General features: G+C 44.0%; 1 protein-coding gene across 1 annotated transcript in view; it reads left to right on the top strand.

The window, feature by feature from the left end:
* The window catches only part of LOC141272373 (chloride channel CLIC-like protein 1), a 282354-nt gene that overhangs the window by 195595 nt on the left and 67428 nt on the right, over window positions 1–19331 (top strand). The window contains exon 3 of the mRNA XM_073683028.1: window positions 738–890. Within this exon, the coding sequence (XP_073539129.1) occupies window positions 738–890 (153 nt within the window). The remainder of the gene's footprint in view (window positions 1–737; window positions 891–19331) is intronic.

Genomic DNA, 19331 nt, shown 5'->3' on the forward strand with positions numbered 1-19331 from the left:
GGGAGATTTGTAGAAGGTAAATGGGATTTTGAATAAGGAAGGCTATCACTCCATTTTGCAACGCCATGCCATACCCTCTGGACAGCGCTTGATTGGAGCCAATTTCATCCTGCAACAGGACAATGACCCAAAGCACACCTCCAAATTATGCATGAACTATTTAGGAAAGAAGCAGGCAGCTGGTATTCTATCTGTAATGGAATGGCCAGCACAGTCACCAGATCTCAACCCCATTGAGCTGTTGTGGGAGCAGCTTGACCGTATGGTGCGCAAAAAGTGCCCATCAAGCCAATCCAACTTGTGTGAGGGGCTTCAGGAAGCATGGGGTGAAATTTCTCAAGATGACCTCAGCAAATTAACAGCTAGAATGCCAAAGGTCTGCAATGCTGGAATTGCTGCAAAGGAGCATTCTGTGACCAAAGCAAAGTGTGAAGGAGAAAATTATTCTTTCTAATAAAAATGATTATTTCTAACCTTGTTAATGTCTGGACTATATTTTCTAATCATTTTGCAACTCATTTGATAAATAAAAGTATGAGTTTTCATGGAAAACACAAAATTGTCTGGGTGACCCCAAACTTTTGAACGGTAGTGTATGTCATTTCCATATAAAGTGTCTATCTCCTGAATATTCCCACTATGCCCTATCTGCAGGCTGTCACAACATGCCGGTAGATTTAGTCCCATGAATACAATTTGTGTCAGAAAATAACTTGTTCCTTTGTGTTTCTGACCAGGGATATGCCAGGAGTTGTTACCAGCAAGACCTGTCCTTCTGGGAAAATCTAAAGATATGGTTGTCCTGGAATTTCTCCTGGAACAGTGACTCCTGCGAGAGTTACTACAAGGCCTTGATGGTGGATCCTTTATGGGAAGTGACACCACTTATGGTAAGTAAAAATGTGAGTCCTTTATTACAGTATGTTCTGTACTATGCAGGAGATTGAGAGGTGCAATTTCAGGATATAAACATCTGCATTGCAGACATAGTGGATATATTTTGCTGATTTTTGCCTGTTTTTAATGTGGGCTGTAATGTGAGTGTTCATACCATAACGTCTAAGATGTCAGCCAGGGAGAGCCCTTCACAGTGTGATATGCGAGCTGCAGGTCACAGCAAAAATTGTAATGTCTTATATTAAAGATCCCTAACTTATTTCAGACTACATACCCTCCCTCCACAATCTCGGCTCTCACTTCATTCATAGCACCCATAGGCATCCATCACTTGACAGCCAAAACAGCAATTGCACTCTGATAGACATCATGTAGCTTTGCCACTCTCTTCTATTAGAGTGCGACATTTGGTGAGAGGAGTAATATCCATTAATTTCCTATAATCAGGACAGCACAACTATCCATCTTCTTCAGTTGTGGAACTACAAGTAACAGCATGCACCGTTTCTTTCACTTTACCTGTCCTATATGTGTAGTGTGGGGTCTGTCACTCTCTACCTAATCTCTATGTGTAGTCTTGGATTCATTAATCTTTACTTACCGTTCATGTGTAGTGCTGGGTCTGTCACTCTACCTGTCCTCCATGTGTAGTGTGGGGTCTGTCACGCTCTACCTGTCCTCCATGTGTAGTGAGGGGTCTGTCACTCTCTACCTGTCCTCCATGTGTAGTGTGGGGTCTGTCATTCTCTACCTGTCCTCCATGTGTAGTGTGGGGTCTGACACTCTCTACCTGTCCTCCATGTGTAGTGTGGGGTCTATCACGCTCTACCTGTCCTCCATGTGTAGTGAGGGGTCTGTCACTCTCTACCTGTCCTCCATGTGTAGTGTGGGATCTGTCATTCTCTACCTGTCCTCCATGTGTAGTGTGGGGTCTGACACTCTTTACCTGTCCTCCATGTGTAGTGTGGGGTCTGTCACTCTTTACCTGTCCTCCATGTGTAGTGTGGGGTCTGACACTCTTTACCTGTCCTCCATGTGTAGTGTGGGGTCTGTCACTCTCTACCTGTCCTCCATGTGTAGTGTGGGGTCTAACACTCTTTACCTGTCCTCCATGTGTAGTGTGGGGTCTGTCACTCTCTACTTGTCCTCCATGTGTAGTGTGGGGTCTGTCACTCTCTACCTGTCCTCCATGTGTAGTGTGGGGTCTGACACTCTTTACCTGTCCTCCATGTGTAGCGTGGGGTCTGACACTCTTTACCTGTCCTCCATGTGTAGTGTGGGGTCTATGACTCTCCACATGCCCTCCATGTGTAGTCGGGGGTCTGTCAATTTCTATCTGTCCTCCATGTGTAGTGTGGGGTTTGACTCTCTTTACCTGCCCTCCATGTGTAGTGTGGGGTCTGACACTCTCTACCTGTCCTCCATGTGTAGTGTGGGGTCTGCCACTCTCTACCTGTCCTCCATGTGTAGTGTGGGGTCTGACACTCTTTACATGTCCTCCAGTTGATGACTATATCTCACGGGGTCACCGGGTGACGGAGTCTGAAGACTCCCTGTAAATCGGATGACTATAGTATTAGAGGGCCTTTACCTTATGGAATAATTGAAGTAGGAACAGAAGAGGAGTGGAGTTTTACCTGTATGCATTACTAGTGACTGGGTGACCAAAGTCAGTTTATAAGCTTCATAAAATGACTGACAATGGTTATAGATTCCTGCCGTCTGTTACAGTAAGAACACATTTTCAGGGTTTTCTAAAATCTGTGAGACAACTTTTAAAATATAGCTGAAATACTGAAAAATGCCAAAGCTGGTATTTTTTGTTGGCACTAGACTAGGCATTTCCTAGAAATGCCCCACAGGAGTCATGTGTAATCCTCCCATAGTGATTTATTCCCCCACATGCCCACCTATGCACCTAAAACACTACTTGGAAAGATTTATTGCAAGGCTACGGCAGATGTCAGAGGTCAAAAAAGCAATGCTAAGACATTGGGGTAGGAGGGGAGGAATCCTCCATTGACAGATATTGGAGTAGAGTTTCCTTTTTCTTAGATGCAGGACAGGAACCTATGACCACCCCTGGTTACTGGGATGGTAGGGAATACTTATTACTTTAAGGTTACAGTACTGGCGTTGGAAATATCAAGATCAAATGTATTCACTGCAAATAAAAACAGGATGTGGGTGATGGATGCCCCACTGGAATGTCTAAGTCAATATGGGGTCTACTTATGGAGCCTGGTACTGCACTCTACTGCTAATTTTTGAATGCTCCTCTTTGTAATGATACCAGTGCCCCATAAGAGTGATGGCAGCCTCAATTCGTGGCATATTGGACTTGCTCGACAGCCATACCTTCTTCTCACATGTCCGTGCAGCTCATCTCTTATGCTCTTCTCCTTATTAGAACATATAAAGTATTTACTCTGAGTATATGTAATCCACCCAGCAAAAAGCCCTGGCAAAGAGTCAACTTGTCCCCATATGATTTGCCATTCAGTTGTACTTGGATCCCAAAGCAATGAATGGAGAACAGACATTTTCGAGGCAAGGTCTCCACTTACTGATGGTCAGTGTTTGCTGAAATGTAAGATCGGGCGTCCTCCGTTCTAGGAGTTTGGACCCACATCTAGCAGACATTTATGTGGTATGTTTTATGGATATGCCATAAAGGTCTCTCTTGAGACAACCCCCTGACGTGCTTTTCCGGCAAAAATTAGGCTTAAGGGAATACGCAGCATAAAATTTCAAAAAAACCATAACGTACCTGATAAATCTCCTGCTGCTCCAGCATGACTGCTCCATTGCTCCAGTCTCTGTTTAATTTTTGCCGTTGCGTTAGATTCCTACTGTCATTGACTACAGCAGTCAGATTCACTGCTAGGGAGAAAACGAAGACTGGCGGGGAGAAAAAAAGGTGGGAGTTGTCAGATTAGTAATGACTATTTTGTTATATTATGACATTTACTACGTTGACGTAATATTGCCGATCCCGGAAAGCCCCTTCAATATATGTTTGGGAGAAGATTTCTTACAAAATTCCTCTAATAGTGGAGGCTGGGGTCATGGGCTCAAATCCCACCAAGGACAACATCTGCAGGGAGTTTTGTTCTCCCCATGTTTGTGTGGGTTTCCTCCTGGTTCTACGGTTTCCATTTAAAGTGGTTGTCCAAAACCATAGGTCATCCATAACAGATTGGCAGGGGTCCAACACACAGCTCAGGATATTGTGTATGGCCACTTTTGGATACTGCACCTACCTGATCTTCTATGCAAGTAAATTGGTGTCTACTTCTGGCCACTGCTGGAGCCGACATTAGCTGATTGATGTGTGTGATGGTTGTTGGACCTCCACCGATGTGATAATGATGACCTATCCAGCGTTAATGTTAGTCTCTGACAACCCCTTTAACTGTTTAGCCATGGAATAGAATTTTTACTAAATATTGGCCCTTAATACCACATGAGATTTATTCTAGAGCTGCACGACCGCATGTGCCATGTGGCATTGAGATCATGGTGTCGCATTGCAACATCACATCTCATCACAGTTGCAGAGATGTTTTCGGTCTCACGACTTGTCTGAGAATTACTGATGCGCTACAATTATTGCCGTGTAGCTACAGCCTTGGGGCTCATTCACAGATTTGATTTTTCCCCATATGAGAAAAACGAACCAATCATTCTGATCAGACATGGATCAGAGTTTGATCAGAGTGTGGTCCAAATGTTATCCGTTTTTCTTGTAAAAAAAAAAAAAAAATTCCACCTTCTCCATTCTGACAGTCCATGAAAATCGGATTGTCATCGAAAAACTAAAGCTAGTTCAGAGAAGAGCTACCAGGATGCAAACTATGTTCTATGAGAAACAGTTAAAGGGAATCTGTCACCCCCTGGGAGATATCAGACCTCTACTATTGGCATACAGGTGATAGAAAAGTAAATCTATACTTACCTGTATGGCCCATAGCAGAGGTCTGATTGCGGAGAAATCTGGTTTTATAAAGTTTGTTTTCCAGAGGCTTGGCATCCGGGGGATGCCAAGCAAACCCCTCCTATCTGCTTACTATTCCCCCAAATCGCCGCCTCTGTTCTAAATTACCATATCCCCCCCCCTCCCCTGCACGTCACTGGGCCATGTGACAGGCCCGGTGACATGCCCTGCTCTGGCCCCCCTCCCGCGCATGCGCATTGCGCCACTCCCATGGAGCTCGCTTTGTTTCCCTCCGGCCCCGTTTGGCTGCGTACTGCCAGCGGAGCGGAAGTCTCAGTGACTTACCGTCGCTTGCGCAATACAAGGTTGCGGCGCAGTTCGCAGCCAAACGTCCAGGGGACGCCAAGCCTCTGGAAAAGAGACTTTATAAAACCAGATTTCTCTGCAATCAGACCTTTGCTATAGCCATACAGGTATGTATAGATTACTTTTCTATACCCTGTATGGCCATAGTAGAGGTCTGATATTGCCCAGGGGGGTGACACATTCCCTTTAAAGGATCTGGGAATGTTTAGCTTGAAAAAAAGAAGACTGAGAGGAGACTTAATTGTCACAGTATAGAGGGATCATCCTTATCCTCATTTGCACATGGAAACACAAGAAGCAATGGAATGAAACTGAAAGGAAGAAGATACAGATTAGATATTAGAAAAAAACTTTTTGACCTTGATGGTGATGAAGAAGTGGAACAGGCTGCCACGAGAGGTGGTGAGTAGTGATGAGCAAGCATGCTTGTTACTTGAGATTTACGAGCTCGAGTGTTTTCCGAGTATCTTTAGCGTGCTCGGGTGTTATGTTTTAGGCTATGTGCCCACGATGCACAAATGCTCCGGATTTTTCCTGAGCGTTTTTGCATCTCCCTGGCAGAAAAAATGCATGCAGATTGTACATGCGTTTTCCTGCCAGGGACATGCGGATGTGAAGCGTTCTTCACTTGCATTTCCGCATGCAGGTTGACAAGCGCTTTCCCAGCGATTTTAGCATCACTTGGAAAGTGCTTGACAACTTGGTCACACTATATAAATCCATGCAAACAGCATGGATTTATATACTGTGACCTTAAAGAATGGTATAAAATAAAAAATAAATCTATACTTACCTACCGATGGCCCCCACAGTCTTGCTCCGTCCTGGCTTGCCGGCAGCTCGCGGTACACTACACTGAAGGACCTGCCGTCACATGACTATGATGTCAGCGCAGGTCCTTCAGTCCACCGCAATCTGCCGGCAAGCGAAGACAAGGAGACCGGGGGCCATCAGAAAGTAAATATAATATTTATTTTATTCTTTTTTTTACAGGTACTATGGTACCCAGGTCTGGAGGAGAGTCTCCTGTCCTCCAGACCCGGGTACCATCCGCACATTGAACGCATGTATTCCGCATGTACAGATGCAGTGATGCGGAATCCATGCGTTCCAATGCAAATGAATGGGGGCGAAAACGCAGCGCTTCCGCAAAATAATTGGTAGTGCTGCTTTTTTTTCCGCAATGATAATCCGCAGCGGAAACTTCCGCAGCATGTGCACAGCACATGCGGATTATCATTAGGGAATATGGCAGGCCTTCTACCATGCGTTTTTTAAGCGTTTCTGCAGCATTTTTGCCGCTGTGGAAACGCTTAAAAAACGCATCATGGGCACACAGCCTTAGTCGCGCTGTGTGCATGATTTGCAACTGTTTGACAGTTTTAATACATGTGAGGAATACCTGTTTCTTAGAAATTCCTCACATGTATTAAAGCTGTCAAACAGTCGCAAATCATGAGCACTGAGGGACGAAACATAATACCGAGCACAGCTGAAGATACTCTGCGAGCAACCGAGCATGTTCGCCAAAAGGGTTAACAGCACGTACTCGCTCATCACTAGTGGTGAGTTCTCCTTCAATGGAAGTCTTCAAACAGAGGCTGGACAGACATCTGTCTGAGATGATTTAGTGAATCCTGCTTGGAGCAGGGGGTTGGACCAGATGACCCTGGAGGACCCTTCCAACTCTAACATTCTATGATTCTATGACTGCATTCGCATATCATCCAAGTGCAGTCAGATTTTTTTCACGGACCCATAGACTTGCATTGGAGATTTTGATACGACCCTGGGATCAAAATCGTACATGTCTCCGATATTTTCCGCTGACCACTTGGTCTAAGGAATAAATCGGACATGTGCACAGCCCCGTAGAATATCATAGGTACAAGTGCTATTCGTGAAAACCATGGATAGTACTCATACAAGAAAATCGGACATGTGAAAGAAGCCAGCCCTAAATACTGTAATACTGCCTCCTGTGGGCAAAAATGAATTATGGGTCTGTTTTATTTAAATTAGAAGAATTTCTTGCAGTTGTATAGAAGGCTGGGAGTGTTTTGACTTATACTCTGCCAGATTCACAGAGAGATTGGAAGTGATTGATCGGTCTCCACCCGCTCTATCATTTTTTCAAGCCTTTAATTTGCTTACAAGATTAAAAGGGTTTACAGAATTATTAGGCCTTTCAGTGACTGTCACAATCTCCTAACCACTAATTCCCGGCATACAAATTAATCATCGGTTAATGGCCACGGTTTGATCTTTCTCAGAACCTGATTTGCTATGTGAAAGTAACTGGTGCCCAGAACTAAATTTTATAGTTTATAGTTTAACTGTGCAATTAAAAAGCCCAATTGCCACACTTCAAAGTGTATGCCCATCAGTGGTTAAGTATAAGAAGTACTTTGTGCTGAGATGTCTGCTGGTTATGCTGCTATGGGACAGATGGGAAAAGGTTCAAGGTGGTCTGGAAAACCGAATAATGCAGGAAATATGAAGAATTTTGTCTTTCATGGTACAAAGATCATGTTTCATACACAAAACAGTAACAGTACAATACTTAGGACAGGTTTAATTCAGGTAGACATCAATACACTTTGTGTAGCACAAGTAGAAAGCACTACAGTACATATTGTACTGGTAGAGAGTAGTACAAGTAGATAGCAGTGCAGCTCATATAATACAGGTAAAGAATTGCACAGACAATATAATAAAGTGCTGAACATTGCATATTATACAAAAAGAACATAATGTTGAACACTTAGACAAGAGTACAGCATATATAGTAAAGGTAGCGAGCAATATAGTGCTGGAGAGTAAATATGATACATATAGAAAGCAGTGTAATACCTGTAGTACAGTTGTACAGTCTGATAGCAGTAAAGTACATTTACTACAGGTAGAAAACATTATACTATGGATAGCATGAATAGAAAAGCAGTCCAGTACATGTTGTACAGGTAGAGTAGAGTACATTTAGGGTGCAGGAATGTACATTTCATACAGATAGATGGCGGAAAAGTAAATGTAGTACAGGTACAGTGCAGTACAAATTAGTATATATAGTAAATGTGGAGAGAAGTGCAGCACATGTAATATAGGTAAAGAGCTGTACAAAACAGTACATGTAGTGCATGGTCAAAACAGTACAGTACAAGTTGTACAGGTAGAAAGCAGTACAGTACATGTAGTATTGGCACAAATCAGTGCAGTACAAGTAGAGTGCAGAACATTGCATGTTATACAGGCAGAAAGCATCACTAAACAGTACATGTAGTAAATGTTGAGAGCAGTACAGCACATGTAGTACAGGTAGAGTGCAGGACAAATCAGTATATGTAATACAGTTAAAATGCACTGGTACCACTGGAAAGAGCGGTGTGAAGAACTAAAAATAAAAAAATCACAAAAACTTCTGATATAAATGGCTCAAGTGCTGAAATTTTCCCCAGGGAGGGGATGTGATTTGGGCTCTTTCCGTTAGATTCTTAACATCTCTGTTCTCATGAGTTCAGGGTTTTACTAATAGAAAAACAGGAATGTGTCCTCTTGGCCTCATTAAATAAGATAATATATTTTTTTAGTGTAAAGGGTGTGTAAATATTTGATTTAAAGCTCCGTCTGAGAAAAATAACACAGAGACCAGGAGCCCCTTTATTTTTGACCCGCTAAATCAGGATGGAATTATTATGTTTCTCTCTCCTTGTATAATGTGACTTAGTTTCCATTGATGTATTTATTTTTCAAACTATTTAGTAGATTTTAAATTTGGATAATACCCCAGATTGGGGCTGAATGTTTGTATTTGGTGAACCCGACGCCTTCTCCAGCAGAAGCTGCTAACTTCTCCACAATGTTATCTTTTTCTTCCCTGTGCCATGTGGGAGGTCCCATCATCTGGGAAATCCGGGAACAAGTGTTTCTCAAGTCTCTGCATATGCTACTGATATTATATCTGCCCCTTTTCTCGACTTTTTGCTTTATTGTCTTAGCGTGTGTGTGGCAAGGTCAAGTCATTACTATAAGCAAGGTCACTCCTTTTAATACAACTTTAGAAATTAATTATTTTGTTAATATTCTTCTTTACATAAAGGAAACATCCTGCAGGTCCGGATTATTTAAGAAAATCAACTCTTGCGCTACTTGAACTTACAATTTAATTGTCCTACGCTAAAGGATTATTCAGAATTGTCAAAAAACTGCAAAACAACCCTTGGAATGGGTAAAGTGTCCCAAAACGCATTAAAAACTATGCATAAATCCAAAACAAAAAGAATGGCAGGACTAAAGTCATCTCAGTAGATTAAAAAAGATATATACTTTATGGAATGATAAAAAACTCTTGTAAAAATCCCAAATACAGATCCAAAGCACACCAGCAAGTCCACCTCTGAATGGTTTAAGAGAAACAAAATTAAGACTTTGGAGTGGCCTAGTCAAATTCCTGACCTTAATCCGATTGAGATGCTGTGGCATGACCTTAAAAAGGCTGTTCATGCTCGGAAATCCTCCAATGTGGCTGAATTACAACAATTTTGCACAAATGACTGGGCCAAAATTCCTCCAGAGCGTTGTAAAGACTCATTGCCAGTTATTGCAAACGCTTGATTGCAGTTTTTGCAGTTATTAGGTTTAGGGGGCAATCACTTTTTCACACAGGGCCCTGTAGGTTTGGATTTCTTTTTGCTTTAATAATAAAGACCTTCATTTCAAAAACTGCATTTTGTATTTACTTGTGTTATCTTTGCAAATGAATTTTGTGGTCTGAAACATTTAAGTGTGACAAACATGCAAATGAATAAGAAATCAGGAAGGGAGTAAACACTTTTTTTTATACCTCTGTGTATAGATATGTACCATTTTTTTTCGGATTATGAGACTCACTTTTTTGCCCCCAAATTTAGGAGGAAAAAGGGGGTGCGTCTTTATAATGCAAAGGTACGGTATTTTGCCTGGGGGGTGGCGTTGGTGCAGTGGGGTCACAGATTCAGAAGGTTGCCGGCGGCTGCGGCAGGACGGGGCCCGCAGCATCGCCCCACTCCTATCGGAAGAAGTCGGCGGTGAGCGGAGGTCCCCCCTCCCGCTGCTGTTACCGCCCCATTCCTCCTGAATTAGCGACCCTTCTGAGAGGACCAGGCCCGCAGCATCGTCCCACTCCTGCCGCCGTCGAGCTCTTGAAGCAGTGTCTCCTGTGACTCCGCTCCACCGCTGCCGCCCCCAGGTAAAACGGATTATAAGGCGCACCTTTTTATTTTAAAAAAACATTTTTCCTATTTTCCACCCCAAACTTTTGGGTGCTTCTTATAATCAGGTGCGTTTTATAATCTGCAAAATACGGTATTTCATTATAAGATGTTCATATCATGACGTGCACGACCCCATAGAATAACATTGGTCTGGGTGCGATCTGATGTTTTGTCGGACTGCACTCGGACATCAGATATGCTCGTTCTGCGCCTAGACTTAAACTTTTTTTTGTATGTGTGTTTTTACCCATACATTATGGTCTAATGTCCTATACCATTAGTAGATTTGTTTTTTTAAGTAGATTACTCCTATTTCCCTATGCAATTGAAAATTCAATTTGATGAAACTGATTTCAGGTTTGACATTGATGTATAAACTATTCCGGATCTGTTTAGCTTCTAGTTCTCAAAACATAAAAACTGCAATGCAGAAGTCAGATTAAAATTAAATTACTATTAATATCCCATCATCGTTAGAATAACTTTAAGAATATCTTTGAATTTATTGCTTCGCTGGTGAACTTTTGACCTGTATTTTTTTCACTTAAACATTTTTTAATTATGGAAACTCAATCGTGAATATATATAAAAATTAAACTAATGAAGAAATATTTAGGCATACATTACAAAATATATTTATCTATCTGTCTATCTATCTATCTTTCTATCTATCTGTGTATATACAGTGCCTACAAGTAGTATTCAACCCCCTGCAGATTTAGCTGGTTGACACATGCGGAATTAACTTGGCATTGTGACATTTGTACTGTAGATCAGCCTGGAAGTGGGAAATGCACTGCAGCAAATATTGTTTTGGGGTTTTTTTTGTTTTTTTTTAAAACGTTAAAAGTTAATTCAGAGTGTCATTTATTATTCAACCCCTCAAACCACAAGAATTCTGTTTGGTCCCCCTAAAGTATTAAGAAGTAGTTCAGGCACCAAGAATAATGAGATTCACATGTGTGGATTAAAGATCTCTTTTGCCAGCCTTTTCTGACTATTTAAGACCCTCCCCAAACTTGTGAACAGCACTCAGACATGGTCAACATGGGAAAGACAAAGGAGCATTCCAAGGCCATCAGAGACAAGATCGTGGAGGGTCACAAGGCTGGCAAGGGGTACAAAACCCTTTCCAAGGAGTTGGGCCTACCTGTCTCCACTGTTGGGAGCATCATCCGTAAGTGGAAGGCTTATGGAACTACTGTTAGCCTTCCACGGCCTGGACAGCCTTTGAAAGTGTCCTCCCGTGCCGAGGCCAGGCTTGTCCGAAGAGTCAAGGCTAACCCAAGGACAACAAGGAAGGAGCTCCGGGAAGATCTCTTGGCAGTGGGGACATTGGTTTCAGTCAATACCATAAGTAACGTACTCTACCGCAATGGTCTCCGTTCCAGACGAGCCCGTAAGGTACCTTTACTTTCAAAGTGTCATGTCAAGGCTCGTCTACAGTTTGCTCATGATCACTTGGAGGACTCTGAGACAGACTGGTTCAAGGTTCTATGGTCTGATGAGACCAAGATCGAGATCTTTGGTGCCAACCACACACGTGACGTTTGGAGACTGGATGGCACTGCATACGACCCCAAGAATACCATCCCTACAGTCAAGCATGGTGGTGGCAGCATTATGCTGTGGGGCTGTTTCTCAGCCAAGGGGCCTGGCCATCTGGTCTGCATCCATGGGAAGATGGATAGCACGGCCTACCTGGAGATTTTGGCCAAGAACCTCCGCTCCTCCATCAAGGATCTTAAGATGGGTCGTAATTTCATCTTCCAACAAGACAACGACCCAAAGCACACAGCCAAGAAAACCAAGGCCTGGTTCAAGAGGGAAAAAGTCAAGGTGTTGGAGTGGCCTAGTCAGTCTCCTGACCTTAACCCAATTGAAAACTTGTGGAAGGAGCTCAAGAATAAAGTCCACATGAGACACCCAAAGAACCTAGATAACTTGGAGAAGATCTGCATGGAGGAGTGGGCCAAGATAACTCCACAGACCTGTGCCGGCCTGATCAGGTCTTATAAAAGACGATTATTAGCTGTAATTGCAAACAAGGGTTATTCCACAAAATATTAAACATAGGGGTTGTATAATAATTGACCCACACGTTTATGTTTAAAATTTATTAAAATTCAACTGAGCAACATAACTTTTTGGTTTGTAAGATTTATGCTTCTGTTCATAAAACCTACTCTCGTTTGCTGTTTGAAGGCTCTAACTTATTTGCATCTTATCAAACCAGCTAAATCTGCAGGGGGTTGAATACTACTTGTAGGCACTGTATGTATTACCTATGTAAAGTCTTTTGGTTTAAATAATTTGGGAGATAAATACATTAGTTTATAATAAATTAAGTCACATTAAATGCATAGTATTTTATTATATATATATATATATATATATATATATATATATATATATATATATATATATTAGTACAGACCAAAAGTTTGGACACACCTCATTTAAAGATTTTTCTGTATTTTAATGACTTTGAAAATTGTACATTCACACTGAAGGCATCAAAACTATATATTAACACATGTGGAATTATATACTTAACAAAAAAGTGTGAAACAACTGAAAATATGTCTTATATTCTAGGTTCTTCAAAGTAGCCACCTTTTGCTTTGATGACTGCTTTGCACACTCTTGGCATTCTCTTGATGAGCTTCAAGAGGTAGTCACCGGAAATGGTTTTCACTTCACAGGTGTGCCCTGTCAGGTTTAATAAGTGGGATTTCTTGCCTTATAAATGGGGTTGGGACCATCAGTTGTGTTGTGCAGAATTCAGGTGGATACACAGCTGATAGTCCTACTGAATAGACTGTTAGAATTTGTATTATGGCAAGAAAAAAGCAGCTAAGTAAAGAAAAACGAGTGGCCATCATTACTTTACATTCAGTCAGTCCGAAAAATTGGGCAAACTTTGAATGTGTTCCCAAGTGCAGTTACAAAAACCATCAAGCGCTACAAAGAAACTGGCTCACATGAGGACCGCCCCAGGAAAGGAAGACCAAGAGTCACCTCTGCTTCTGAGGATAAGTTTATCCAAGTCACCAGCCTCAGAAATTGCAGGTTAACAGCGGCTCAGATTAGAGACCAGGTCAGTGCCACACAGAGTTCTAGCAGCAGACACATCTCTACAACAACTGTTAAGGGGAGACTTTGTGCAGCTGGCCTTCATGGTAAAATAGCTGCTAGGAAACCACTGCTTAGGACAGGCAACAAGCAGGAGAGACTTGTTTGGGCTAAAGAACACAAGGAATGGACATTAGACCTGTGGAAATCTGTGCTTTGGTCTGATGACTCCAAATTTGAGATCTTTGGTTCCAACCACCGTGTCTTTGTGCAACGCAGAAAAGGTGAACGGATGGACTCTACGTGCCTGGTTCCAACCGTAAAGCATGGAGGAGGAGGTGTGATGGTGTGGGGGTGCATTGCTGGTGACACTGTTGGGGATTTATTCAAAATTGAAGGCATACTGAACCAGCATGGCTACCACAGCATCTTGCAGCGGCATGCTATTCCATCCGGTTTGCGTTTAGTTGGACCATCATTTATTTTTCAACAGGACAATGACCCCAAACACACCTCAAGGCTGTGTAAGGGCTACTTGACCAAGAAGGAGAGTGATGGGGTGCTACGCCAGATGACCTGGCCTCCACAGTCACCAGACCTGAACCCAATCGAGATGGTTTGGGGTGAGCTGGACCGCAGAGTGAAGGCAAAAGGGCCAACAAGTGCTAAGCATCTCTGGGAACTCCTTCAAGATTGTTGGAAGACCATTTCCGGTGACTACCTCTTGAAGCTCATCAAGAGAATGCCAAGAGTGTGCAAAGCAGTCATCAAAGCAAAAGGTGGCTACTTTGAAGAACCCAGAATATAAGACATATTTTCAGTTGTTTCACACTTTTTTATTAAGTATATAATTCCACATGTGTTAATTCATAGTTTTGATGTCTTCAGTGTGAATGTACAATTTTCATAGTCATGAAAATACAGAAAAATCTTTAAATGAGAAGGTGTGTCCAAACTTTTGGTCTGTACTGTGTATATATATATATATATATATATATATATATATATATATATATATATATATATATATATATATATATATATATATATACACACACTGGGAGAGGCGTGCCCGATGACGTTGGGGGCGGCACCCGGAACCAAGATGGCGGCGCCCTGGAAACGCTTGCCGGCCGTTTTTTTCAAAGATGGGCCGGTGGGTGTCAGGAGGGGGGAGGACACGTGGACCGGAGGAGGTCCGGATGTGCCCTATTTAAGGTGGGGGGGCTCCTGACAAGCGCTGCTTATACTCAAGCTCGGGAGTAGCAGCTATGGCAGACCAGGACAGCCAGGAGCAGCAGCAGCTGACCCCTCCACCGCATCAACGCCAGCGGAAGAAGCAGTCGGACACCTCACATACGGACGGCCGCTCCAGCAACCGCAGCGGCAGCAGGAGGAGTAAGGTGTCAGACACTTCAAGGCCATCCAGAAGGGATTCGTCTTATGTCCCGCCACAGCCTCCAAATCCGGTACCCTTTTGTGACTTCAGGGGTGAGTGATCTTCGTGAATGTCACTTAATAGTAATGGAAAGTTATTATGTGCTTCATTCCTTAGGAACCTAAGAAGAGTAGCGCCAAAAAGAAGCACAGGGTTTGCGCCTTATGCCAGGCCCCCCATTCCATAGATTGTCAGAAACAGCTTTGTGGAAGCTGTATTAACCAAACGATAGCGGAGAGCACTCCGGATTTCGCCTCTAATTTGAGGTCCATAATCCGTTCAGAGGTGCAGGATTCCCTGAAAGGCTTACTAAAGGGGAATAAGAGATCCCATAAAGATATCTCCTCCGACTATGATTTATCCTCCCAGTCAGAGAATCTTTGCCTCAGTGATTCGGCATCCTCCTCTTCATCAGACAGTGGTAGGCCCTGTTTCCCTATTGAGGATACTGACAAGTTGGTCAGAGCGGTCAGATCTACCATGGGGTTGAGGGAGGAGAAGGCAGCCAGGTCCCTGGAAGCTATTATGTTCGCAGGCCTGGAGGAAAAAAAGAGACGCTCCTTTCCAGTGAATCCCCAAATTCAGACCCATTATAGACCGGGAATGGAGGAAGCCGGAGAAATCAGGAGTATTGCCCTCATCCTCCAAAAGGAGGTACCCCTTCGAGGATAGTGTCTCTGAGTCCTGGGACAAAATTCCTAAAGTTGACGGGTCTGTCGCCCGATCATCCAAAAGATCGTCCCTACCCCTGGAAGATTCGGGCAGCCTAAAGGATGCTCTGGATAAGAAGGCAGATTCCTTCCTGCGTCACATCTGGGAAGCAGCGGCAGGGGGCCTGAAGCCAGCAGTAGCAGGCACTTGTGTCGCTAGGTCACTTATGGTGTGGCTTCAGCAATTAGGAGACCAGCTCAAGGATAAAAAGATGTCCAGAGATAAAATCCTCTCCAATCTGCCTTTGCTACAAGCAGCATCTGCTTTTTTGGCCGACTCCTCAGCGGATTCGGTTAAACTCGCTGCCAGGTCGGCGAATTTGTCTAATGCTGCCAGACGAGCCCTGCGGCTCAAGGGTTGCCCAGGAGACCTACAATCTAAGCATAAGCTTTGTTCTCTTCCTTGTGATGGTAAACTTTTGTTTGGCCAAAAACTGGACGAGCTTTTGGAGAAGGCTGGCGACAGGAAGAGAGGTTACCCAGGGTTCACGGGGGAAACAAAAAGGTCCTAATTTCGGAGGAAGAGATTTAACCGGGGTCGCCCTCCGGGAGAAAGGAAAAGATGGGAGCCCAGATCTAAAAAGGACTCTGGTTACATGTTTGGAGGACCATCCTCCAGTTCAAAGAAATCTCCCCAATGACGCGAGGCTAGAGGTCTGGGGAAGGCTTTCCCATTTTATCCCAGCTTGGGAAGCCATCTCTTCAAATCCCTGGGTGTTGGATATCATAAAGAATGGCCTAAAGATACGCTTTTGTCAAGTCCCTCACCGAACCTTCATGATCATCTCCAGGAGGAAGTCCAGGGAGGAGCAGATGGCACTAGAATCAGAGGTATTAGACTTGGTCAACAAGCAGGTCCTTCACGAAGTTCCAGTTTCACAATGGGGACGGGGATTTTATTCCCCCCTGTTTGTGATAGAAAAAAAACAAATGGGTCCTTAAGGACCATTATCAACCTCAAAATCTAAATACGCTGATAATCAACCAGACTTTCAAGATGGAATCAGTGAACTCTGCAGTGAAACTCTTACACCACAATTGTTTCATGGCGGTCATCGACCTAAAAGATGCCTACTATCACGTCCCAATCCATCCAGACTACCGGAAGTACCTAAGGGTAGCCCTGTTCATCCAAGGGCAATTGAGACATTTCCAATTCACTGACCTACCTTTTGGACTCTCGATAGCACCGAGAGTATTTACAAAGGTTATAGCGGAGGTGACAGCTTTTCTCCGAATCAAAAATGTGGTGATTGTTCCCTATCTGGACGACTTTCTGATAATAGGGAAATCGGAGGACCACTGTTCCTCTCAACTTTTAGAGGTCAGGACGGCTTTACATCACCTGGGGTGGTTAATAAATATTCAAAATATTCAAAAATCAAAGCTATCCCCCTCAAGGACTCAGATCTTTCTGGGCTTGACCCTAGATTCCCAACGCCAATCCTGTTTCCTCCCTTAAGACAAGGTTTGCAAAATAATCAGCCTGGTCTCAAGGGCCATAAGGTCTCCCGTGATGTCCTTGAGAGAAGCAATGTCCCTACTAGGCTCCATGACTTCCTGTCTCCTAGCAGTCAAATGGGCCCAGAGTCATGTGAGGCTTCTTCAGTGGGAGGTCCTGTCGGCTCAGAAATCCTTCAACGGACATTTAGGAAGAAAACCATCTCTTTCTTTGGAGACACTAAACTCCCTCTCCTGGTGGACAAACAGGGAGAATCTGACCGCAGGCTTACAATGGTCCAAACCAGTCGACCACACAATTACAACAAGTGGCTCCGGCTGGGGGGGTCATCTGGCAGAGCTCTCAGTTCAGGGGCTCTGGCTACGTCACGAAAAAGAAGAGTCATCAAACCTAAAAGAGCTTTTGGCAGTGGAGAAATCCCTGATAGGCTTCCTTCCCCACATAAGGGGTCGCCATGTCCAGATCAGGTCCGACAATCGAACAACAGTGGCATATATAAATCACCAGGGAGGAACAAGATCTCGCTCCCTTATGGTAGTGGCAAACAGTTTCCTGCATCTAGCAGAACAGCATCTCCCATCCCTCAGTGCTCTTTTCATCCGGGGGGTAGAAAATTCAAGGGCAGATTTCCTTAGTCGCCACACTTTAAAACAAGGAGAGTTGGCTCTAAACCCGATAGTCTTATCCAGCTATGGGGGTCACCGGACATAGATTTGTTCGCCACCAGGGCGAACAGGAAGGTGGACAGATTCTGTTCACTAAATCCAACAGAGAATCCTTATGCTGTAGACGCTCTCCACATTCCCTGGAAGTTCAGGAAGGCCTACGCGTTTCCACCCATAGTGATGATCCCGGCAGTTGTGAGGAAAATTCGTGAGGAGGGGGCGAGGATAATTCTAATAGCCCCCTTTTGGCCCAAAAGACCCTGGTTCTCCCTGCTTCGCCTAATGTCGGTCTCAGATCCCTGGTCCTGCCGGACAGGCCGGACCTTCTCATCCAGGGGCCAATATTCCATGCACAAGCCAAAGGTTTCCATCTGGCGGCTTGGAATTTGAGAGGTTGTTACTGAGGAATAGGGGGTTTTCACCAGGCCTAGTTTCTACCCTGTTGGGTAGTAGAAAGCCCATAACAACTAAAATTTATTCCAGAATCTGGGGAAAATTCCTGGATTTTATAGACTCCCCATTGTCGGATAAACCTCCAGTTAGAGAAGTCCTAGAGTTTTTACAAAAGGGACGTGACCTAGGGTTGGCTACGGGAACACTTAACTTCAGGTGTTCGCCCTTGGGGTGCTCTATAATTGTAACCTGGCAGGGAACAGATGGGTCTCTAGATTCATTAAATCCTGTTCCAGAGCTAAGCCAGTTCGGGCTCTCAGAGTTCCTCCCTGGGACCTGAATTTGGTTTTAGATGCACTCTCTGGTGACCCATTTGAACCCCTGCAGGTTATCTCTCCAAAGATCCTCACCCTCAAAACCATCCTCTTAGTGGCCCTAATGTCTGCCCGTAGGGTGAGTGACCTGCAGGCCCTTTCTGTTGATCCCCCATACACCCAAATTCTTGAGGACCGGGTCGTCCTGTGTAGAGATCCGGCGTACCTTCCAAAAGTTGTATCCAGATTCCACTGTAATCAGGAGATTGTACTTCCCTCTTTCTGCAGTAACCCTAAAAACCCCGGGGAGGTTAGGTTCCACAATCTAGATGTTAGAAGGGCATTACTACAGTACGTAGACATGACTAGTCAGTGGAGGAAGGACAAGTCCTTGTTTCTGGCCTTTCAGGGGAGTAGGAAAGGTCACAGGGTATCAAAGGGAACTATTGCTAGGTGGCTTAGGGAGGCCATTTGTCTAGCTTATACATCTACATGTGTTCCGGCACCGGACGGTATTAAAGCTCATTCCACCAGAGCTGTCGCAACTTCCTGGGCAGAGAGAGCAGATGTCTCAATTGACCAGATATGTAAAGCTGCTACTTGGTCTGCACCATCCACCTTCTACAAGCACTATCGGTTGGATCTATCCTCCTCTGACCTTACCTTTGGGAGAAGGGTACTTCAGGCAGTGGTCCCTCCCTAGGGTGCTCATATTCTCCAAATTCTCTCAAGGTGTGCTGTCGTGGGTGAGGGGAAAACACCAAGGTTACTTACCGGTAGCCGGTTTTTCCTGAACCCATGACAGCACCCGTAGTTCCCCCCCCC

Source organism: Phyllobates terribilis, unplaced genomic scaffold (assembly GCF_046119375.1).
Source record: "Phyllobates terribilis strain yellow unplaced genomic scaffold, ASM4611937v1 Scaffold_5__5_contigs__length_657084704, whole genome shotgun sequence".
NCBI lineage: Eukaryota > Metazoa > Chordata > Amphibia > Anura > Dendrobatidae > Phyllobates > Phyllobates terribilis.